General features: G+C 41.1%; 1 protein-coding gene across 1 annotated transcript; it reads left to right on the top strand.

Annotated features, from left to right (window-relative positions):
- Window positions 1-1,050: 1,050 nt before the first annotated feature.
- Window positions 1,051-24,284, top strand: golga7bb (golgin A7 family, member Bb). Its single transcript, XM_015944346.3, has 5 exons — window positions 1,051-1,201; window positions 8,752-8,877; window positions 9,768-9,920; window positions 16,558-16,659; window positions 23,038-24,284. The coding sequence occupies exons 1-5, from the start codon at window positions 1,085-1,087 to the stop codon at window positions 23,119-23,121; spliced, it is 582 nt and encodes a 193-aa protein (XP_015799832.3). The 5' UTR covers window positions 1,051-1,084; the 3' UTR covers window positions 23,122-24,284.
- Window positions 24,285-25,762: the final 1,478 nt, after the last annotated feature.

Below are 25,762 nucleotides of genomic sequence, written 5' to 3' on the forward strand. Positions count from 1 at the left end.
TAATTATTGTTTGTTTTTGTGGACCCCCCCCCCCCCCCTATCTCCCCACCTTTTGTCTTTTCCTTTCTCTTTCACCTCCGACTCCGTGTCTGGTTGGAATTACAAAGCATTCAAATACAACAACAATAAAGTTTTAAGTATCAGGCGTGACATTAAAAGCAGACGCTTTTGGGCCATTCCCATCTGTACCGGGTCGGCCCGGGCCGGGTAGCCCCAGTCGGCCCCAGCCTGGCCTGGTTGATTCCACACATCCTTGTCTTAAGCCCATGTGGGCTGATTCTACCCACCAATCAGAGGCTTGCTCTAATGGAATGTGTGAATTTGCTGTCAGCAGTGGGTGTGTTGGCCCTGGTCGACCTGAAGCAGACCCCCTCGAGAAGAGGGCTGAGAATGAACCTTGGTTGGCCCGGAAAAATACCAGGCCACCCAGATATGTAAACAACCTACGCTACCCGGCCCGGGCCGACCCGGTACAGATGGGAATGGCCCATTAGATGCTCCACTTGAGAGTAGATCTGTAAAGCTTGTCACCAGCATTCAGACATCAATTCTGTTTGCTTTACAGCCAGACAGGACACGGTAAAAAAAAAAAAAAAAAAAAAAAAAAAAAAAAAAAACGTTGTTGCCAACTGATTGACATCATTTGATTCCATTCTGACAAAATAACCATTGCTTGTAAAATAAAATAAAAAACCTTGCAACTTACAGATACAGGTTGGGAAATTTGTTTCTAATATTTGGGATTATTATTATTATAGTTTCAACCTTTAAATAAAACCGTTTGGTTTTCTTGCCGTAGTGCTTTTTATTTTTTGCAAAGGCAGAGTTCTCAGGAGCTTTGTAATATCGAAAATGAAAAGGACACTAATGCACGTTTGTTAAATATTTGATTAATCAGTGAAATCCTCACAAGATAAGCCACTATAAATACACCATATCCTGAATAAACCGCTAAAAAAACTCTCAATTGCGTTTTGAAACAGAGACCCTGTGGACAGGAACACAAACAACGGTTCATGAATTAATAAACTCTCTTTACAAGCAAGCAGCTGCATCCCGCAGTCCCGCCGTCACGCGCACGTGCATGAGCTCGCGTCGCCTCTGTAAGTCTCGGTGTCCCGCACAGCCCCGCGCAACACACGGCTGTCGTTTGCAGCTCGGGACGCATCCTGCACCTTCTCCCTGCAGCATGGCAACAGAGGTAAGGAATTTCCTGTCGTTCCTGAAATATTCCTGTCTTCTTCCCGTTATCCTGTCCAACAAGCGCAGGTTGAGACTGCAGGTTTAGGTCATTCTGGGAACATCAGTCGGATCATCTAATAATTGGAAGAATCACGTGAAGCTTTCAAAATCCAAATACATCATCAGGCTTTTACTTGTTTAAATGCAGCGCAGAAGTGATGAATCTTTCAAAGAGGTTTAGTTATTTATTTTATTGGACACATTCAGACCTGAATCACTCAAGAACAGGCTGGAAGCCGAAGGAACTGGTGATGATGAAGATGATGATGATGATGCAGTCAGCACCACGGACAGGGACAGGACAGGTTTTATCTAAGTGTTGAAAAACCTTTGTGTTTTTTTAACTTTTACTATAGCTTAAACCAAAACCAGGACGCTCAGAGCCCAGCTGAGTGTTAAATAACTACCTGAAATGGAATTTGCTGAAGCATATATAGCTTGTGTGTCTCGGGGCAGCAGCAGAACACCTCCCTCACCCTTGGTGTCCTTGGTGGTGTCACCATTTAGCTGAAGGTGGCACAGCATGCAGTTATCACCACAATCATCTCACTGGAGAAAAAAGTGTATTTTATTTTGGAAGACTCATGCATGCATTGAGCTGTAGAAACAAACTTAATGGTGATGCAGGTGAAATTACAATGGACTGAAGGCTGGGATCAAGATGATGCGTTTGTCATGAGGCTTCATGGCATCATCAGGACTGGGCTGATTTCCTCTGGTGGTGGCAGGATTCTGCTTCAGTTAACCACTAAAACCTGTTATGCACAGAAACACATGGTGTGTGTGTGTGTGTGTGTGTGTGTGTGTGTGTGTGTGTGTGTGTGTGTGTGTGTGTGTGTGTGTGTGTGTGTGTGTGTGTGTTCATTTCACAGCCCTTTTTATCTGTGGCATGTCTGATGTGATCAGTCTGCTGCAGTTTGCTACCATCAGATTGGGTCTAAAAGATGTTTCCAGTTTGTTTTATGGCAAGCATCGTCTGCCAAGTCAGCAAAAATACAAATTGACTCGGTACTGTCACCGAGTCACTCGGTAGCATCCAATAATTGCTTCCAGAGCTTTCTCTGTCAGTAGGCTGGCTCTGGCATGCAAATTAAATAGTCAGAATCTTCGCTCCCTTCTAAAAAGATTTTTCAAACACTGCCTTCAAACCATCGATTTCTGGACTCTTGGCTAAACCATCATGGCGATGGAAATGAAGCCAATCTTAAGAGATCTATCAGAGAGTTCACAGTGCATGCTGTAATTGCTGGAGCACACCATATGCAGTGTCTGCCCACTGGCTGCTCTCACCCACGTTATTGCTAGTGCTCCTTAAAGCTGAGAAACATATTATGCAAACTCAGGCTGCAAAAATAAAGAGGGGACTGTCACCCTCTGTCACCAAAGACATGGAAAGAAACAATGAAGAACATATTTTTTAGTGTAACAGTGTCTTTATTTATTTCATCAGGGGGTTCGCTCACTTCAACATGTGATTGGAACAAAGTGGAATAAAGTTGAGTGCATTAAACTGACACTTCCACAAAATTAATGGGAAGCTTCTTAACAAGGTTCTTTTTGACAAGTTAGTTTCTTTACAAAACCAAGGTTAAATCTGAATCCAGTGCAGTCAGCAATCAAATCAATTTGATTTTAGAGCATAATTAAATAAAAGAAAAAGTGGGACATTTCCTTGATCTGGATTAATTTGTTATAAAAATAAACCAAAAACAAATATGTGATCATGTAGAACAGCAAAACACATTTTTCATTAGGGCTGCACAATATATCGCAAATGTATCGTTATCGTGATGTCAGCATGCGCAATATGTATATCGCAAAGGTCAGATAAATATCGTAATGAATGGTCAGCTCGAATGGTTGCCACACATGATGCATTCTGTCAATCAAACGGAAGCATGTTGTTTTTTTAACAAATCAAACAGAGCTCTTCACCCATTTGGCCAATTGGGTGCGTTCTCATAGTTTAGATGCCCGCCCCCAAAGCAGACGGCACTTAATTTTGATTGTTAGCAAACACCTGAGTTAGCTTTGCTCTGCCCTTTATGCTTTTCCGGGATCTACTGATTGCCTTTTCTTGCTAATTTTCTTTTTCCCTTTCTTCACATCTTTTGCTATTCTCATTTTTATATTTTGTCATTTTTTTATTTCTTTGTTTTTGATTATTTTTGTTCCTGACTTAAGTTTTTGTTTATCGCATCATCATCGCAATATTAATCACTGTTATTGAATATTGCAGGTTTTCCTAATTTCGTGCAGCTCTATTTTTCATATTTCACATTTTAGTGTAAGATGCAGAAACCAATTGTTTCTTAAGGCAGTGCTGTTAATTTCACAATAAGAGTAGCATTGATTGCTGATGTGAACATCTCTTATTGTGAAATGTGATAGTTTTACAGCTGCTACATCCTCAGCAATAAAGTAATGTAGAAATTTAGTATTAATCACTTAGATATCTCTTTGAATGGCCTCTGTTTGGAGAACGACAGATTGGTTGCCAGAGCAAAGTTAGGCACACTATACAGTGGGTACGGAAAGTATTCAGACCCCTGTCAATTTTTAACTCTGTTATAATGCAACCGTGTGCTAAAATCTATTAAAATAACTTTTTCCTCATTAATGCACACACAGCACCCCATACTGACAGAAAAGCAGATTTTAGTAAATTCTGCAGATGTATTTAAAAGACACACTGGAATATCACATGGTCCTAAGTATTCAGACCCTTTGCTGTGACACTCGTATTTAACTCAGATGCTTTCCAATTCTTCTGATCACCCTTGAGATGGTCCTACACCTTCATTGGAGTCCAACTGTGTTTGATTAAACTGATTGGACTTGATTAGGAAAGCCACACATCTGTCTATAGAAGACCTTACAGCTCACAATGCATGTCAGAGCAAATGAGAATCATGAGATTAAAGGATCTGCCTGAAGAGCTCAGAGACAGAATTGTGGCAAGCCCAAGGTTACAAAAAAATCTCTGCTGCACTTAAGGTTTGTAAGAGCACAGTGGCCTCCATAATCGTCAAGTGAAAAGTGTTTGGGACCAGAACCCTTCCTAAAGCAGGCCATCCAGCCAAACTGAGCTACCAGGGAAGAAGATCCTTGGTGAGAGAAGTAAAGAAGAACCCAAAGATCACTGTGGCTGAGCTCCACAGATGAAGTCAGGAGATGGGAGAAAGTTGTAGAAAGTCAACCATCACTGCAGCCCTCCACCAGTCAGGGCTTTATGGCAGAGTGGCCCGTCGGAAGCCTCTCCTCAGTACAAGACACACAAAAGCCCACATAGAGTTTGCTTAAAGACACCTGAAGCCAAGATGGTGAGAAATAAGATTCTCTGGTCTGATGAGACCAAAATAGAACTTTTTGGCCTAAATTCTAAGCTGTATGTGTGGAGAAAACCAGGTACTGCTCATCACTTGTCCAATACAGTCCCCACAGTGAAGCATGGCAGTGGCAGCATCATGCTGTGGGGTTGCTTTTCAGCTGCAGGGGCAGGACGACTGGTTGCAATCGAGGGGACAATGAATGCGGCTAAGTACAGGGACATCCTGGACGAGAACCTTCTCCAGAGTACGCAGGACCTCAGACTGGGCCGAATGTTTACCTTCCACCATGACAATCACTCTAAGCACACAGCTAAAATAACCAAAGAGTGGTTTCACGGCAACTCTGACTGTTCCTGAATGTCCCAGCCAGAGCCCCAACTTAAACCCAATTGAGAATCTCTGGAGAGACCTAAAAGTGGCTGTCCACCAACGTTCACCATCCAACCTGACAGAACTGGATAGGATCTGCAAGGAGGAATGGCAGCGGATCCTCAAATCCAGGTGGAAGAAACTTGTGGCATCTTTACCAAGAAGACTCACAGCTGTATTTTGGAACAAAGTCCTCTGTACTTTTGTATCAAGCTTAATTTAGGGGCTGCATCTGACACCACGGCATCCCTTTGTTCATATTCTTTAGAGTGGGCAATGCAAGTAGACCACACTTTGGGTTTGAGTTCTTTCTCACAGGTCAGAAATTCAACATATGTGGCTTGGTCACATGTCTGCTGAGCACCATCTCACAACAGGGATTCCCCAAGTCTTAGTACTGGAACTTCTTTGACATACCAACCACCTCACTGGCTTGAATCGTTCAAGATGATTTCTCCTACCACTGCTTTGCTGTTAATCCCCAGCTTCATCATTCTTTCCCACCTGATGGACTTTCTCTGTGACATATTGAGGTTGATGAAAGTCCATAACCTCCAAAATCAACCTCCCTTTAATTGAACTGTTTGTCCTCCCATCTTCCCATCTCTTGCTCCATCAAAGGCTGTTTGCAATTAGAGTGTGAAGACTGAAGACCAGCTGAACTTCAGAGATCATTCTGCCTCAGTTACACATTGGTGCCACTTTGCATTGTTTACTTAACAGAATATACCACCCAGCTCCTGGAGCAGACTATGGTTGTCACCTATTTTGATTACTCCAATGCTCTTCTAACTGGTCCCCTAGCCCGTACCGTGAAATTTCCACAAATGGTCCAGAACAGGGCGATGTGTCTGGTCTTCAATCAACCTAAAGGAACACATGCCACCTCACTGTTTACTGAGCTCTATTGGTTACCCTTAGCCACCTTCATCAAATTAAAGTCACCATCCTACAAAGTCCTAACTGGAATGACTCCCATCTACCTGAATCCTCTTGCAAAGGGCTTATATTATGACTCGGTCACTCAGGTCATCAACAGACTGTCGGCTAGCAGTGCCTACACCATTCTGAAGATAATCCAGACTTTTTTCCTGTGGTGTTCACAGTTACCTTCTCTAGGGAACTCTTGAAAGACCCAACTTTTCAAAGAGCACCTTCCCTGCACACTTCCCCCTACATTTGTACTCCCCTCTAACCTCTGACTAGTGTTATTTTTAGGTAGTTTAACATTACCCTCTAAAATGGTAAATGGCCTGTGTTTGATGTAGCACCTTGTGGAATCCTGGAACCCCCCAAGGTGCTTTACAACACAATCAGTCATCCACCCATTCACACACACATTCCCACCCTGGTGGGGATGAGCTACGATGTAACCACAGCTGCCCTGGGGCACACTGACAGAGGCAAAGCTGTCGAGCACTGGCATAACCGGGCCCTCCGACCACCACCAGCAGGCAAGGGCGGTTAAGTATCTTGCCCAAGGGCACAACAACAGCAACAGACCGAGCGGGGCTCAAACCTGCAACCTTCCCATTATGGGTCAAGCACTCAACTTCTGTGTCACCGTTACTCTAGATCCGTGAATCTCAATCCTAGTCCTGGAGGGCCGATGTCCAACACATTTTAGTGTTTCTGCTCCTGTTGAATCACATGTGCAGCGGCTCATCAAGCTCTGCAGAAGCCTGTTAATCACCCGCTGACTGAAATCTAGTGTGGTAAAGCTAAAACATGCTAGATACCAGCTCTCCAGGACCAGGACTGAGAACCACTGCTCTAGATTAAGCGCCTTGTTACAATCACCTTAGTAAATCACTTTAATTTTAAGTGTTTGTCAAATACATAATGACAGAATTTGATGTAAATGTGAACTTTATGGTTGAATACAAGTTTACAAAGTAACAGTTGCACAAACTGCTATGAAATGACACAAATCCAGGCCCATCTGATCCACGTTTCTCTAAACTAAGGTTGTTCAAAGCTGTATCTCAACAGATAAGATGTTTGAAATTCATTTTCTACAGAAAACAACTCATGAACTATCTTTTCATACTAGTTTTACACTAATATGTAAGAATTTGTAGTATTCTTCACTTATAATTTTCACATTTACATCTTACTTATTTCACTGTTTATTTAATATTTTACAAATTTGTTTGCCATGCCTTCTGTTTCTAGTTCTATCGTTTCTCATTTTGATTATTATCACAACAAGGAACTTTTGGAGGTATTTCCTGTAGATGCAACACTTAAAATTTAGTTGCACAAGTATTTATTTCCATTATTTTATTTCTGTGTAACCTGTTAAACCTACTTAAATAAAAATCCAAATGCAGGAGGTTCTTTGTTAGTTTTGGCACCTGCGTGCATGGAGTATATATCTTAACCTTCACCTGCACACGTCCTTGCAGCCAGAAACAAAGACACTGTGTTAACTTAAAGAGGATTAAGCCCAGCTAACTGATTCCAACTTGGATAAACAATATGTTCCGCCACGTGCTGAAGACCGCATCTAAAAGTCAGATGACTGACTCATCGCGATGGTCCAAAGATAGAAGCTGTTGGAGAAACAGAGAAAGCAAAGAGAAGGATATTAAAAGCTCTGTCTGTGAAAGGATTGTGGCTGATAGCAGATGAAAATAGGAGCATGGAGGCTATTCCTGGCTGTGAGTGATGTAGACCTACTTCATATATAAAAATGAAAGGCTGGCTCAGTGCTGCGTCTACTTCTACTGACTTACTGCCCTCCAATAATAACATTGCTGAACTTGGCCAAACACAGAGCTTTAACAAATAGGTGCTGCTCAAATTTTGATCACTGTAAAATATGATATATGTTAAAAATACCTCACCCTCCCCTTCCCAACTTCTGCCTTTCTTGCCTTATCGCCAATTGCTATCCTCTTGAGGGAAGCAATTTAGATCTGCGGGGGACAAGTTTACACTGGCTGTGTTTAAAGTGCACCACTCACCGTTAAAGTGCTCTAAGGAGGAATCTTTCAGGCTGCTTTTACGGCAATTTTACCTTTTGAAGCTGAAGGAATGCAGTCAGAGTGCTAACTACTGTAAGCTTTCACTGCTGCTGAAAAAGTAAAATGTCAAATGTGATTTTAACCTTTAGCCTTGTTCTGTCTGTGTAGTCTGATTAAAGCTTCTTTCTGGAGTATTTCTCTTATCCGAGGACACCATCTAGTGGCTGACAAGCATATCACACAAAAAAACTGTTGCTCTGTTTTTTTAAGATGGCTATTTTACGTTTCTGTTTATAAATGTGCTTGTGTAGCCAACAAATAGCGCTAAATCACGTTTTATGAGTGTTACTCTCATGTCATGTTGTGTTCTCATATATTTATATTTTAGAGACTTTCTTGTCCACGAAAAGTTCATCAACTCTGCATCAGCCGAGGTATTCCTTAAATTTGATGCATCTAAGCAGTAGTCTAACGCTATTGGTTAGTTCTGGTTGACGCTCAGCTTCCTATTGCATGGAGCTCTGCGGGGCAGGGGGCGTGCTTAGCAAAAAAAATAAAAAAAGACGTATCACTTACATTTTATCACAGTACATGATGAGATAATTACTTTTAAGTATTTCAGAAAAATCATACCTCATTTCTGAAAGGGGAAAACTCTGGAAAGCTGCTTTAATTGGATTTTAACTTGAGTTTTTACAGTGTATGGCTTTGCACCAAAATGTGCACAAACTTGTAAAACGCCAAAGTGGGGAAAATGTTATAAGAAACTATTTAAGAAACTCGATATTCGTCGAACCACAATGATTAAATCTGTTTTTTTCAATGTTGTTTCTGTTTAGTTCCATAACCTCCAGGAAATGCAACACAGCACATCACTTGCAACAAAGGTGTACATTCAGAGGGACTACAGCAAAGGAACGGTGTGTCGATTTCAAAACAAGTTCCCCTCTGAGCTCGACAACAGGGTGAGCACAAACCCAAAAGTCGTGGAAAATATTCAGATGCCCTAACACAAAAGGACTGATAAGGCCACACTGGTTCCACACAGTGCATGCTGGGAACTGGTGTGCATTCTCCTTGATTGACAACTCTCTTTTGTGGATACGCATTTCGACTGGTGTAAATGATGGCCACAATGTTTACAATGAAGACTTTATATCAGAAAACTTTGGTCAACCATCTTTAAGCTTCACAATCAAGTAAATAAAAAAAACTGTTAAAAAATGGTTTCATTATCAGTCAAAACTGGACATTTTTCACTTAGTTCACAAAAAAAACTTTCAAATGTGCTCCTTGTTTCAGCAAAACAAGTCGTTGCGCAACTATTCGAGTTAAATACAAGGCAGTTTGAGCTTGCTTTTAGCACCCCCTAGTGTCTGTTTAGTAGACCTTAATCTAACTGCTGAAATGTCTTCTCAGCCTTCATTAGCGTCTACAGAAGTGATCAACCACAAAATTAAACAAATCAGCTGTGTTCATGATCCAAACACGCAGGAAACGTGCTGGAAACAGACGGCAACAACAGGCATGTCTGCCAAATGCCACTCTGAAGTTGCAAGTGATATTCTGGCCACAGAGGGCGGTGGGGGCCTGAGGGACATTTCATAAATCCTGTAAAGGATCATTTTAGCACATACTTGCTCAAAAAATAAAAAAATAATAAATGTGAAAAAGTTTCAAAGTACAGCTTTAAAAATTGTCTAGTACTTCTATGTGAGGCAGGACTTCACGTCCATGTATCCAACATAGACTCGGTGATTTAATCCTACTGAAACTTTGCCATTAGTCACTGGAAGTCGTTGTTTGCCAGAGGATCTTGCGTTTGTTCAAAGCACACTGGTATTTTTGTGATTAGATCGAGAGAACTTTGCTTGAGGAGACGTTGAAGACCTTGAACGCCTACTATGTGGAGGCTGAAAAAATCGGAGGTCAGTCGTACCTGGAGGGATGTCTGGCTTGTGCAACGGCTTATATCATCTTCCTCTGCATGGAGACACGCTACGAGAAGGTAATAGTTCACCACTCACCGAAATATGTAAACACCAAAAGGTTCTTGCACAACGTTTTTACCAGAAGTGAAGAAAGACTGATGAAACATTTACAATTGTACCTTTGAGTTTGGGATAAAAAGAAAAACAGCGGAAAGAAAAATCAGATTTTGATAGACAAGCAACAGCAGGAACCTGGAGATAAGATCTGGTTCTTTGTGGCTACGCTGTTTTTTTTATCCTCTCTGAAGACCACACCTGTGTGAGACACATCAGCTTATTACAAGCCTCGATCTTGGGAAAGTGCAGGTGGTTAAATCTCAGCTGCCTGTTAGTCGCTGAGATGGAACAAGAACACACACACTTACACACAGAGAACCTGATTAATTCCCTTGTCATTCCCTTCACTGCTGGCTGCTGTTTTAGACAAAACTGGAACGGCGAAAAGTTCCAACATGCCTCTGTGTGCCGACCTCCGTCTACCACAATATTCATCTCTCTCATCTTGTTGCATTTTCTAAACATTTCTTTTAACCAAGTAAAGGAAGCTTGACCAAGAAACAACAAGATAAAAAAGAAAGGTTTATTCCTGCGTTGAAGCCATGGAGAAACGGGCCGGTCTGAGGCACCTTTCATCTCCCAGTCGGCCGGTACCGCTCCACTGAGATGCCCAGATGCTATCAGCTTCATGGGAGAGTTGTTTATTTACACATCTAACTTTTTGGCTAACTGGTGATGATACCCACCCAAGTTGAGGCTGGCTGTTGGCCTTTTTAACTTCTTGATCCATCAAATAAACTATTTCGAGCTTGTCAGAACCGGTGCATTTATGAAAAAAAATTTTTTAACTCCCCCCAAAGCTCTGATTTTTATAATTTGAAGACCAAGTGAAGTCGTTCTTTCAACCCTTTTCTTAAATGAGTCAATCTGTGAGCAAAAAGTTCTGGCGCTCCAGTTTCAGGAACCAGAAGTGAGTCGTAGGAGAGGAGAAGACGCCAGGTTTTGGAGTGTTATTTCCTGATATCAGGACATCTCACCTCTGATTGGCTAACAGCAACACAACCAGTGGCGGTTCTACATGGAATTACTCCCCGGGCGAGGCCCCCTTTGAGCGCCCCCCCCTTCACCACCACCACCCCACCCCACCTGCACGAACACATGCATGTTTTCTACAAACAGGCATGTTTTATTAGAACGACTATTGAACATTCATTTTTCTAGGTTGCACATATTTACACTAATTACTATGAAGTTGTCAGGATGTAAAGCACTATACATTATATACTGTAAATATATAGACTCAAATACACAAAAACAAACAATAACTAAATATTTAGAATATATGAACATAATATATAATAAATATTCTAAATAGCAAAAATGTTTCACACATAACACACTAAAGATAATCACTACAGCATTGCACTTAGAACAGAAAACACAAACTAAAATTAAAACCTAACCTTGATGCAACGTCATCAATAATGTCATCATATGAAATCTGCTCCCCTACTGAGTGATTGATACCAGGGGCGCAGATAGGATTTTCGAACTGGGGGGGACAAAGTTCCAATGTACCCTCCCCCAAACACATGCACGCACGCACACACACACACACACACACACACACACACACACACACACACACACACACACACACACACACACGCACACACACACACACGCACGTACACATACACAAACTATTGCAAGCACCTTAACTAGAGCTCAGTCAGTTTGTGTAATTTCATCCAATGGTTTACGTAAAAACTAACACTTTTATATACGTGTTTGAAGCCATTATGCAACAAAACTCTGCCTGATCAACACTATAAATGATAAATGATCCGCACTTGTATAGCGCCTCTCAGAGTAAGGACTCCAAAGCGCTTTACACTACAGTGTATTATTCATCCATTCACACACACATTCACACACTGATGGTGATAAGCTATGATGTAGCCACAGCTGCCCTGGGGCGCACTGACAGAGGCGCCCCACTATTTAAATCAGTCATTTGTTATTCTTCCAATCAATTACTAACCAAAACCTCATGCTTTATGCAAAACATTAAATGATTTTCAGCATACCAATCTTTACAGAAAACATAAAAGCCCTAAAAAACTGCACATAAAATATATTTAAAAAAAGAAATTCACTTATCACTTAGAGCAGTGGTTCCCAAACTTTTCAGCCTGACCAACAGATGTTCCTTCATATTTTTACGATATTTAGAAATGTTCTTTATATTTGGAAAGTTTTTATTTATAAATAAATATATAAATCTCTTTTTAAATTTTATATTTTACCTTTTTTATGATTATGTGACACACTTGACTTCCAAATCTAACTCATCGGCATCTCTCTCTTTTTCACGGCTTTTTTTTTTACATTGTCGCTACATCTGTCACGTTAGCGGTGTTTTTACCATCATTTCTACATCCATCACGACCCAAAGAAGGTTAAACCAACATCAAACCCAACGTTTGGAGCTTGTAAACTCCACACACCTCGTGCAGCACCAGCTGTCTGATGCTGCAGCAGCGTCAATCTTCCCGGCTGGATGAGTGAATTTCTTCATCAGAGTCAATATTCTGCTTCACAAACAGAGTCAGTCGGGGTCGATCTGAATCTGGGGGGACTGAGCCCCCCGTCCCTCACCCTATCTGCGCGCCTGATTGATACTAATCAGAGCCAGGTTAGTGAGCCGCCCCTGAAACATAGTTGACCTCAGGTATGACTTGATCAAGTTTTGAAAAGCTCCTCTCAACTTGAGCCACAGTGACTGGCAGAGCAGTCCAAAAGTTGGGGTAGATCTCCAATAGATCTTTATCATGATCCATAATATTTTAGAATTGCCCCTGAAATTGTAATTTAAACTGACATAAAAACACTGTAGACTACCAAAAATACCAACTTTTACAGAAAAAAATCATGTAAGAAATAATCAGTGCAGCCATCTGCAATAAATAAACAGGATAGTTAGTGAAGGAAAGTATCGAAAACTGGTATAGTTAAGTACCGGTATCGATTCCTAGGTACCGGGAATTAGTACCGAATCGATTCAAATGTCAAAGGTACCCATCCATACTTCTACATAATGCACCTTTAAAACTGGTGAAAATCGTATTTTTAAATAAAAAGTAAAAAAAAAAACGGTCTTTATTGTATGTAGCTTCAGTATAAGATTTGAACTGACACTCAGTATGGGCACCTTGAGCAATAGGCCAGATTTTATTTATTTATTTTATTTTTTACTACCCAAGATGTAAGGCTTTTCTCAGAGCAGCTGTCACACACACGTCAGTTCGACAGATTCGTAGCTTGAGTACATGAATTGAAAACTGGCATAAGATGACTGAGCTGCTCTGAGAGCAAAAGAGAGGTTTTACTTCCCCCGAATCACAGCAGAGCGATAAGTCAAAGCTTCACTTTGTAACTTCTGACAAATTGGTCTTGGGCAGATGTTAAAAGCTGACTCGTATTTAAAAAGTACAGCAAAGTGAACTTGATCTAGTTAGCTCCATTATTTATCAATGACATATGTCTTAGATTTTCTTGTCAGAACCAGAAAGAATATGTAGTTGTGTCCTAGTCAGGTGCAGCCAGCCTCTGATCTTTCCAATCTGTTAAAGATGGCTGCTGCTGCAGTGACCTTTAGTTAAAGGAGGATGTGAATCAGTCATAGTTAGTAAATCTCCTAAATTACACATCACATTCAAATTCACCAGACTGTAGCTTCTGGTTATTCTTTGCTGTTTTTATAGTTGCAACATGAAGCCAGAGTTTTAACTATTGCCAATGGAAGACACTTGAGGATCTCCAATGTGTTGAGGGAAGTTATCTTTCTGTTGCATCAATTCTTTGTTTGGATAAACAAAAACATCGGTGCTGTTCTGGCTTTATTTTGACCTTAGGAAGCTCAAGAGTTTAGAAAGTGCGTTCAGTGGGTCATGGGTCTGGACTGGAGTTAGGGTTTTCTCATTATTTCAGCAGGAAAAGGTATCAGTGTTAATTATAAACCAATGTTGCCTTGTCCTGACAACCATGATTGAGAAATAAAAGAGTTGTTTTAACAAAAACAAGCAAGGAGCAAAAGAGCTCCCACCCCAGATGTTTGTACATGTGGAAAAGAGGCTGTCTCCATCAGACTACAGGTGGAGTCGAGTTCTTGTAGGCATCAAGCCCAGGTGTTTTCAATCACCCTCAGACAATCCCGCCCCAGGAGCCACTAACTAACCCGAAGCACCAAAACCCAGTGGAGCAGGTCGTCACGACGCTCACAAGTGTAAAAATGACCCGTATTCGTGCACAAACACAGCCGTTTAACAATTATGTTGAATGAAGATGAATGGTTTTGTTCCTTTTTAGCCAGATGGACATGGTTTAAAAATAGGATTTCCAGATTTAATGTAGAATGTGTTTATTTTGGTTGGTTGGTCGAATTGTGTTTGTTTGTTTGTTTGTTTGTTTGTTTGGATGGATTTATTTATTCCTAGAGGAAAAAAAAACCTTGAAGTACGATCTCACTATTAAGGGGTCCTCCATTACAAAATCAAAAACAAAACGTAAAGACAGTCGAGCAGTTTGTAAAAAAGGGAGAACAAATAAATTACACTTCAAAATCAATACAACAGAAAAAACTAACATACTAACACACATACATCACTCTAAAAAAACAGAAAGTTATTTCTAATTTCTAGAAAGAACAAAAAGAAATGTATTTACAATTCATGCTCCAGGCGAACTTAAAACAGGAACAAATATTTGAAGAATGCACATAGAGTTTTATGGAATAATCTAAAATAAATTTTAAACAAGAAGATGCGATCTAACGGAGCCTTGACAAAGTAAACCAAATTTTCTAATTTCCATTTTCAAACAAGGAAAACGTTATCACTCGATGTCTGTGGGGGAAAAAAAGCTCTGGCGCTGCTGTTTCATGAACTAGAAGTGAGCAGAAGACAGCAGTTTTTGGAGTCGTATGCCCTGATATTCAGGCATCTCACCTCTGATTGACTAACAGTGATGCAACTACCACTAACTCACTTTGCTCTGCAGCTTTGATGTTTTAGAACAAATAACATTACTCTGCAACGGGGAGTTGCTAATGCTAAAGATTAGCTTCTACTAACCAAGACACGCTCTGCTATCTCCTGGACGCTAAATCAACAACAGCCTTCCCTGTTGTGAACCAAGATGGATGAGTCCATGAGTACACAGTTTCAATATCACGTAGCTCTGACTGGCTTTTCTAATCCGAGCATTTCCTCATCTATTTTTCTGTCGACGACTAATGCAGGAAAAATGATGGAACACTATTTTCATGCTCTAGACATGCTTTAAACATTTGCTATTTTGGAAATAAGAATTTCTCAGGAAAAATATGTAATTGCTAGTGTGAATTTGCACTTAGAAAGAAATAAACCAATCTTATGTATGGGGCTTCTCAAGATAAAGATCAAGAGGTGCTTCACAAAAACAAAACATTTCAATATTTAAAAAAAAGATTTAAAAGCATGTTTGAAATGAGAAAAATAATTATTAATCTGTGAGATGCGTTAATGGACTGGGGAAATAAAATATTCAGAATATCAATTGGAAACAAGGTTGTTCCCTTTAATTATATGAATTAAGAGGTGTTTTTTTTTATTTACATTTGCAGTTTGATCTTTTCTGTCAAAATGGGATTTTAAAATTCATTTTTCTTTCCAGGCCTGTAAAAGCCTTCTACACATGCATGACATGATGACTGACACGATGAGGCCGAGTTTAGGAAACGCAGGGCATGTCGGTACCCACATAAGCATATCTGAGGCTGAATAAGCTGCTCTAATGATGCCATTTTACTTTAAAGCTGCTAATTTAGCGTGACTGGCCTTCAGTCTGCAGCAGCCTACCAGACCACGTAATGTTGATGGTTCTTAGCTTTTCTTTTAGTTGCAAAGCTCAAGAATGTATACAGAAGTAATTTTTGTGTCAAGGCATGGTCCAAAGAGCGCTGATTCCCTCCACTGCTGCTCTGTGGTCGTTGCACAGTTGATGCAAAACTCACTTGCAAGACGTGATGGATTCACTGCCAGAGCAATCCAAATAAACTGTCTACTATGGGTTTTAGAGTGTTTCCAGTTTGCTTCGACTGTTAACCAAGACAGAGGATCCAGTCTGAGCCATGCAACTTCCAAATGGAAAATTTAAAAAAGAGAAAACATAATCAGCTGTAGCATTTCAAATCATAAAGTCTTATTTGACATAGGTGACAAACTAATGTACTTGTGGCGTAATAGGGTTACCTATAGTTTGTATTATAGTTGTCCGGGAAAGCAATTACTTGAAAAATTGAGTTACATTCTCTTTTACGCAGCCGAAAAGTCATTTTTTCCATTTTTACGGGTTGTGTTTTATAGGAACCTGAGGGGGATTTCAGTTAAAACGTCCTACTTAATATGTAATCTCTCTTTGAATCCTGGTCATTACAGAATATACTTTAAGGTACCATGCAAGCAATTATTTTAAAAATTGGTCTGGATTTAGATTATATCCTGCACATTCTGTTTGTGTTTTCATTAAACCTCCAGTGGTTCCAATGAAATTGGATTACATCTAGCTGTAGATCAGTTGTTTCCTTAAACCCATCCACCTGCACTTTCATTCCAGGTCTTGAAGAAGATATCTGGCTACATCCAGGAGCAGAATGAGAAGATCTATGCTCCCAGAGGTCTGCTGCTCACAGACCCCATAGAGAGGGGGATGAGGGTTGTATCCTTCACTTACCAGCTGTGTGCAACAAACAAGTAAAGGATAAAAGCCCAGACAAGGACTAAGGCAAGTAGAACAGTTAGAGCCATGCAGATTAGGTCAAATTAAATGCTGTTTCTTTTTGATATATGGAAAACGTACCGTTTTGCGTTTTTGTGCTGCCATGTGGGTCTCTACTACCTCCATAAACACTCCAAACATTTTCTGTCTGTGTTTGGTTTAAGAATTTTGTGCCTACATGAGCCGTTTCAAAAAGTCCCCATTTGTGACATCACAAACAAGGAAATTACTATAGTACGCCCCTCTCACCTTTCCGAGTTGGAAAAGCAGCAGCTCTACTCCAAGCCCCTCCCAGATATGAGAGCCTTTCAGTTAGTCCGTTTGATTAACCACTGCTGTTCATTACCAGCTTCTGTCCCCATCAAAGTTATTTGAATAGGAGACAAGTTGAGTTTACAACTGTGTTTCTTAGTGCAGCCAATTGTGCAAGAAACTATTACCGTATTATTATGAAATCAACAAAATAAAAGTGATTTAAGGCTACTTAACAGAGTTTTAATGGATGTTAGATGTTGCTTTGACGTCCATCATGGTAGCATCAAAGGGTCAATAGCATCCAGGGTGAGGGGCGGGTGGGTGTGGCCAGCTCTGGCCTATTTTCCATAAAATGACAGAACCCTGAAAGGGCTCATTCTGGAGGGTACTAAAAATGTGAAGGAAAAAAATCTGCTGAGATTCATTTAAATGAGAGGGATTTTAGTGAAGAACTCCATAAACATGTTTTGCGTCACTCGTTGGACTATTATATATGAAATTTAAAAGTCATAAAATGTCTACTTTAAAGATTGTATGGAGCTGCACACACATAGTGTTTTAATAAGCTAAGAGGGGAAAGCCAAGACGATACTGACTCAGTTTTGACGTTTTTTTTTTAAAATATTTAACACACCAAGCGATTAGATTTTATTGTGGTTTGAGGTGTGACAGGAGAGAGGACGCTGGCGCTCGCTGTTCGCCGCTTCTCCTGCTGCTGCTCTTATTTGTATTTTTTAATGGACTATTTGTATTTTTTATGGTCTTTTTTAGTAACCCTGAGGAGGTTTTAAAACTCTAGTTTTTTACCTTTGGCTTCTTGGTGTTTCTCGGCGCTGCTGGGACGTTGGGTGCTTCCTTGGACGCTCGCTCTGTGGTCTCGATGCACCAGAGTTTTTTGAGTCTGGTTTTGCTGCTTCTGCAGTCGTTTTGGCTGCTGGCTTGTTTTGCTGGTTCTCCGGCGACTGGCATGGGGCTGAAATGCACCATCCCGCAGTTGTTAAGTCTCAACAGTTGTTCCACTCCTACGTGCATTGCCGCCATAAAGAAACTCGGACTTCTGCGCCAACCGCATTATATCTACAGAAGTTCTCGGCGGAAGTTTGTTTACCATCGGCCTAGCTGTTCGGCTTCATCCATTCCCTCTGTGTGGACCGCTGTCACTCATCAAACGCATCATCAGAGCAATGTCACTCCAGGTGTTTGTAGCATGGGAACCACCAAGAGCTTTCTTTCAGACTGCCTCGGAAACTTTCGGAGGACGCTATCTACCAAGCAGGACAGAAAACGTGGAGTGGATTTTATTGTTTTACAGCCAATACGGAAATTTACCACACCAAAAATGCTCAGGATAGAACTTTTTAATTCACAATCTCTCACAAATAAGTCAGTGTTTATACAAGATCATATAATGGACAAAGGCTTGGATCTTATGTGCATAACGGAAACATGGCACCAGCCAGAGGCTTTTTTGGCACTAAATGATGCTTGTCCCTCTGGTTATGGCTATTTGGAGAAAGCCCGCAGTACTGGACGTGGCGGTGGCTTAGCTGTTTTATATAGACAGCAACTGGATCCGTCTCCCCTCACTGTGCCTACACTGTCTTCATTTGAATGCCTTGCATTTAAGTGTAAGGCCCCTCTGCCCATAACTGTGCTGCTTATTTATTTATCGACCCCCTAAACCAAACTCAGTGTTTATCTCTGAGATGCATGATTTTCTTACATTCATCTGTACCACTTCCTCCAACATTATTATACTGGGAGACCTTAATGTTCATGAAGACTCCCCCTCCTGCCATTTGGCAGCTGAGTTTTTACAACTACTGGACTGCCTTAATCTCCAACAGCATGTTGATGTTCCTACACATTCCAGAGGGTATACCTTGGATCTGGTTATTACAAACTCTGTACCCATTAGCAACGTTTTTGCGTATGATCTGGGGGTTTCTGGCCACAAGGTCATTTCAATGGAGTTGTCACTCTCTTGTTCACCCACTAAAGCAAAGCGACAGATACGTTACAGAAGCTTGAATAAGATCAACGCAGATACTCTGAGCAAAGATTTCAGAATCTCTCCTCTGCTGAATGTTCCTCAGTCACTGAGTCAGTTGACTTCTAAAACAAATCCCTCGGCAGTCTTCTTGATGTTCATGCCCCTGTCAGATACAGAACAGTCTGTTTTTCATGTTCAGCCCCCTGGTATACATGTTTGCTGAGGAACATGAAGACAACTGGGCGTGTTCTTGAGCGACGTCTACTGGTTTCAGGACTCACTGTTCATAAGCAAGCTTACAGAGAACATCAGAAGGCATATGCAAGAGCATTGAGAGCCGCAAGATCACAGTTTTACTCGAATATCATTAACAATGATGCACTGGAAATTCAAAGCAACTGTTCTCTACTATAAATCGCCTATTGAAACCGCAATTTCAATCTCATATGGAAGCTACAGAGGGGAACTGCAATAACATCATTACCTTCTTCAGGAAAAAAGTGGATACCATCCGCTCGTCTTTATCGAGTTCCTCTGCACTTCCTGTCTTGTTGGATGACCCACAGCCAGGGAACCTTTCAGCCCTTTAGCTGTTTCTCTGTTTGAGGTCATTGTCAGAAAGATGAAACCATCAAATTGTGCTCTGGACCCTTTTCCTAAAGTTTTGGTTAAATCCAACTTTTGGGCCCTAAGTCCCCTGATTACCAGGACAATAAATCACTCTCTCCAGTTTGGATATGTTCCCGCTACATTGAAATCTGCCATCATCAGACCACTTTTAAAAAATCAACTTTAGATCCAGAAGTACTTGCAAACTACAGGCCCATTTCTAACCTCCTGTTTCTTTCTAAAGTACTGGAAAAAGTAATTGCTGAACAGCTTCAGTGTCATCTAGAAGCAAATAATTTGTTTAAGAAATTCCAGCCCGGCTTCCGCTCCTGCCACAGCGTGGAAACAGCTCTGGTTAGAGTTACGAATGACCTGCTGATGTCGGCTGATGCTGGTTTTCCATCGCTTCTCATCCTGTTGGACCTGTCCTCAGCCTTTGATACTGTTGATCTCAACATTCTACTTCACAGATTACGTCACACTGTTGGACTCTCTGACTCTGTTTACAATTGGTTCTCATCCTATCTTACTGAACGAACGGAGTATGTTGCCCTGGGAGAGGCAAAATTTGCTATACACAATGTCACCTGTGGTGTTCCTCAGGGCCCTGTGCTCGGTCCGATTTTGTTTGTATTATATATGCTTCTCCTGGGCTATATCATTAGCCAGCATGGTATTTTATTCCATTGTTATGCTGATGATACTCAGCTTCATCTCAGGTTAAATTCCACCTCCTCGTCTACTCCACCATTATCCACTTTGACCATCTTTTTGGAGGAGATAAAGTCATGAATGAAGCTACAGCTAAACAACTCTAAGACTGAAGCTATTTTAGTAGGCACCCCACACCAGGTTAGGTCATCTAACATCAACTGTATTACCTTTTCTGGTCAGGATATCCCACTGTCAACATCTGTTATAAACCTTGGGGTTAAAATGGACTCGAGTTTGACCTATGAGGCCCTTGTCAAGCATCTGTGTAAAACGTCTTTTTTCCACCTCAGGAATATAGCAAAACTGCGTCCAGCACTAACGTTTGCTGATGCGGAAAAGTTGGTCCATGCATTTGTCTCCTCCAGGCTGGATTTCTGCACTGCACTTCTCATTGGGATTACTGGAAAAATCCTTCAAAAGCTGTAGCATATTCAGAACTTTGCTGCTAGGATCCTGATGAGAGGACGCAAATATTACCATATTACGCCCATTCTTAAGTCTCTTCACTGGCTCCCTATTTCATCTAGAATTGATTACAAGGTAGCCCTTCTCACCCACCAGTGTGAGAACCTTAAAGAACTTCTTTTTTCACAGACGTCCACACGCAACTTCCGCTCTGCATCAGTATATTTTTTGAGAACTCCAAAGACTAATCTTCGCACCATGAGAGATCATGCTTTTTGCTCAGCTGCCCCCAGACTTTGGAATTCTCTCCCAGGGCATCTGAGGATGCCACAGACTATTGGTGCTTTTAAATCTGGTCTTAAAACTTATCTTTTTACCAGAGTTTTCAGGTTAAATTAACTTTGTAGCACTTTGAGATTTGTTTCAAATGTAAAGTGCTTTACAAATCAAATGTATTATTATTATTATGCAATATTGCTAGCTATTCATGTGGCTCGTGGTGCTTTATTTTATGGATGAGCTGTTCTGCTTTTAGAGTTTGCCAACGTGCGTCTCTTTCTGTCAGCTGGAGTGATCCCACTGCAGGCAAAAGGAAAGAGAAAATGTGTTCAGCAGACCATCACACAGGCCTGGCTCAGACTGCTCTAAAGATCAGGCTTCAACTCAAAGGGCCGAGGTTGGAACCAACACAGACGGGACTCTCCCAGAAGTTGCAATATCAGTTTTCTGAAAGCAAGTTAGAGAATCCATTTTTATTTCATTCTATTTCATTTTTAAAATCAGAGAAATGATGGTGATGGTTTCCACTGAGCCGTCTCTGCAAGGAACAATGTTTTGTAGTGTTGTTCACATGATGAAACTGTTACCAAGTAAAAGTGACAAATGTGCAAAGTATTTAATTCAGTGTTTTCTTGAAGTACTAGGAAAGTGTATTTCTAGATGGCAGAAATCCACTTTTGTAAAGACCCTGATTTTTGTCTTCTACGGGTAAGAAGACTGCTAAAGCCTGATCCACACCACAGGATAATCATGCTGCTTTTTGACCAGCCCCACCCCTTCCAACAATCTACACGCTGTGTGTGTGACTACTGTAACGGCTCTAAAGATAATCTTATCAGATAATCCCGCTTCATGTGGTGTGTTACGAACGGTCTGGTACACTCAGAATCATGTCGAGACCGCTCTGATCATAAATCCAGACTTTCAAACCTGTCGGATCATCTTGGTCTAATTTTTGGGGACAAACAAAAGAGTTGACTGTTGAACGTGGCAAGGAAATGAGATGACTGAAGCACGCAGCACGTTCTTCCTTCCCCATGTTTAGTTTGTTTTGTGAACTGCCGTGAGATGACTCTTGTTGTGAATTGGCTCTGTATTAAAAAATTGAATTGAATTGAATTCTAAGTCATGTTATAATTCGAGAGATTTCCCGTCTGAGTGGGGATGGTCCGTGAGTGAGCGGGGTTCATGTAGCCTTGACAAACCACAGTAGTATCAAGATTTAGCTCTGCAGGTTGGTTTAGACATGCTCCTTTGTAGCCTCAGCAGGTCTACCGTTGGCTCGGCTAAGTTTGATCGGACCAATCACACCGCTCTGTTGCAGAGAGACGCTGGGAAGGCTCAGCACTAGAGCAGCAGCTGAGAAAAAAAAAAGATGTCAGCGGCTCATCAGTGGTGTTCATTTGAACTGGCTTTGGCATCAACTCTGGATAACATAAGCTTGATTTATACTTCTCCATCTGCATGGATATGGAGACACAGAACGCCATTATGCGTTGACGCAAGGGCCACACAGCAGGCCCGCAGAGGGTGATGGAGAGAGGTGCAATTTTTTAACAGTACATCGAAAGTGATAAAGACCACAAGCCTGTGATAAGTCAGGATGCCACTTCCTTTAACTTTGTCAACAGCACCGTCATTTCCCTCTGGTTCCTGCTCGGATTGGTCCTGGCACTGTCCAACTGGAGACAGTTTAACAAACATAGATTCCACCCCACGCCTGAGCTCTGTCTAGAGCTAAGGCTGGTGTGTAGCGTGTAGTATTTGCTGCAAACAACACACACTGGTAGGACTGAAGTGGTAGATGTGTACTTTTTAAAATTACCTTGTGTGCGGTCTCTCATGCTCCAAAAACCGGTCGACTTTTTCAAAATCCTGCTGTGTGAACCAGGTTTAAGACTCATGTAGGAATCTTATGTTTCAGCGACAAAAACAGAAAAGTTTAGTAGTGTGTAGATTGTTGTCTTGTACTAAACTCTATTGTCCATTAGACGGAGCCGGCTCTCTTTTTATTGTACAGCAGTCTGTATCTCATTGATCCTTGACCTTCCCTGTGTCCCCAGCTAGAGATCAGCGTGTTTGAAGACCGGGGCTCAGTGAGAACCAGTCCCAGCAGCAGCATGTCATCATGCAGCAGCACTCGGTGACTGGAGGGGCAGCCTCAGGCGTATGGGTACCACCACAGGGGCAGCGTGACACTCGCCAATGTCCGCATGCTGAAACATGAGAGCACCAGGTTTTAGAACCAGAGTGGGAGGAAAACAGCAAGGAGGTGATCCACAGCTCTCACACTCAGCCTGCTGGGGCCTTCAACATACCATCCTGGTAGAAAAAGATGGCTTTTATGGACGCTTGAGACGCAAGTGAAACAGAATCCGTACACACACGTGAAACAGCCAATTTTCATCAGTTTCATGTATTTAGCTCACCATTTCTTGTTTGTTTACATCCTGTGTTTTCATAAATCAGCATGTTTCAGCTCAGATTGAACTAGACAGGATGTTATTGTGTTTTCATGGGAGGTCATTTATCAGCGGGTTTATTTGGTGTATTCTGGCCTATGGAGCAGCTCTGGGGAAAAAAGAGACAATTTCCAGCCTCACAGGACACACAATGCACTCTGTTCCTGCCAAATGACTGCATGTGTGTCAGGTGGTTGAGGTCAAGCTGGTCTGATTGGTGACAAATAGAGCCTACTGTGGAACTCCACTCTGTTCAAGTCCCTTGAAACATTTATTCTTATTTGCTGTAGTTAATTGAAGTAAACTGAGGCCCTGTCCACACGTAGCCGGGGATCTGCCAAAACGTAGATATTTTTCTACTTTTTGGCCTGTCATCCACACGAAAACGGAGTTTTTTCACACAAAAACGGATCTTTTTAAAAACTCCGGCCAAAGTGAAGATCTGCGTTTTCTCCGTTTTGGGTGTCTGCGTGTGGACAGACAAAACCGGAGTTTTAAGGTCTGCAACGTCACTTTCCGCGACAAAAAAATGCTGACATCACGTGTGCGACCTGTGTTTACACTAGCCGACAGCATGGATGCCCTCAGAGCTGCGCTCGCTTTATCAATTGTCCAAGCGCTTTTTGCTTGTTTGTTTTTGCAAGCGGAATTACTGCTCCTTGCAGAAGACCACAGACGAAGGACGAGGTTAAGAACGGGGGAAGTACTGCCGCCTACAGGTCTGGCATGTCCTTAACAACGTTTTTATCTGGGTACGTGTGGATAGAGTTTTTTTTTAAACGAGGTGGTGTGGATGCAAGTTTTTGGAGGGTCGGATATTCGTTTTTTAAAAAACCCGGCTACGTGTGGACTAGACCTAAATCAGAGCTGTAGCTCTCACACACACACACACACACACATTTTACAGACATGCCACGGACACACACACAACATACATTTCTGCAACCATTTTGATTCCTTTGGAGTCTTTCAGGCAGAATGATTTTGTATGTGTTCTCAGCTCACTGGGAACACAAGCTACGGTAATTGAAGCATCGAGAGGTTGTGTTTGTTTTCTCTAAATGTGAGGTTTCCTACCTGGTTGTGTGTGTGTGTGTGTGTGTGAGTGTGTGCCTACGCCATTAGCTCCAGTTTAATCTGAGATGAAAGCTTGTAAGATATTTTAAATCGGTGCTCTGAAGAGATATTTCTGCTCCTGAGGAAGCTGAAAGAGTGTGTGGGCTGTTAGCAGGAGAGCTTGAAACTTAATGATTTCTGAAACCTCAAGGAGAATCGTCCAACACAGAGCTGAGGACTTGAACCTTTCATACCCAGATTTTATAGCTGTCATGTTGATACAGTGTCTTTAAATATCCAAAAGAACAACACAATCTAAGATGTAAAGCAGAAGATTGGCACATCGTGAGATATTGTGATTCGACAGGGATACAAATGTATAAATCTCTTGGGGCAAAAAATAAAAAATGAATAAAACTAAACTTTGAGCAACAGCTGATTGAAAACTAAATAAATACATTTGAGACTTTTCATAGATCCTTTTAAAATCAGAGCTTCCAATCTAAATGTAATGTTTGTGACTGTTTGCACAAACTGATTTTACTATCCAAAAAATAAACAAAAAAATAACATTCTTTAGAGAAATCTGAGCTCTGCTGAAAATTGTTTCTATGTATTCATCTCTCATTTCTTTGCTGGCACAATGTCATTTTTCTTAATTTTCATATCCTTTAATCTTCATTTTGTTTTTGTAAACTCATTTCTATCACCCAATCAGCTTCAGGAGCAAATATTGCCTTCCAGCCGGTCTTACTGGCTTCCTCCCCATGGGCATTTTACCACAGCAGGTGAGTTCGGCTATGCTTATGGTTAACCTCCTGTGCTTTTTATTTTTGTTTGTGGATGCCTTCATGTTTCATCCCAGAGGAGTGGATATCCAACCTTGGGGCTGATGGACCAACCAATTTAAAGACTCAACACTGCCAATAAGCACAAAATGAGCTCATTGGACTTGTTTTATAAAACAACTTCAAATAAATGACATTTGTGCTTGTTTACCCACACTTGTGTAATTATTAAATAAGCAGAAAATTACTTAATTTTAATTAATTATATTAATCACCATTGTTAGTAAGATTTTCATCACTGAATAAGTGTTTTATATGTTTAGATCTTCTGAAAGCAAGAGAACATTTTTTATAATTTTGTAATTTTGTGAAGCAGCTGCATTGTGCTTATCGTTTGTAATGAATGATGATCTTTGATTTTTTTGTTTGTTTAAAGTGCTGTTAATTTAACTTTAGATGTTGATAAATAAATAATTGTAATG

The sequence above is a fragment of the Nothobranchius furzeri genome, chromosome 12 (genome assembly GCF_043380555.1).
Source record: "Nothobranchius furzeri strain GRZ-AD chromosome 12, NfurGRZ-RIMD1, whole genome shotgun sequence".
NCBI classification, from domain to species: Eukaryota; Metazoa; Chordata; class Actinopteri; order Cyprinodontiformes; family Nothobranchiidae; genus Nothobranchius; species Nothobranchius furzeri.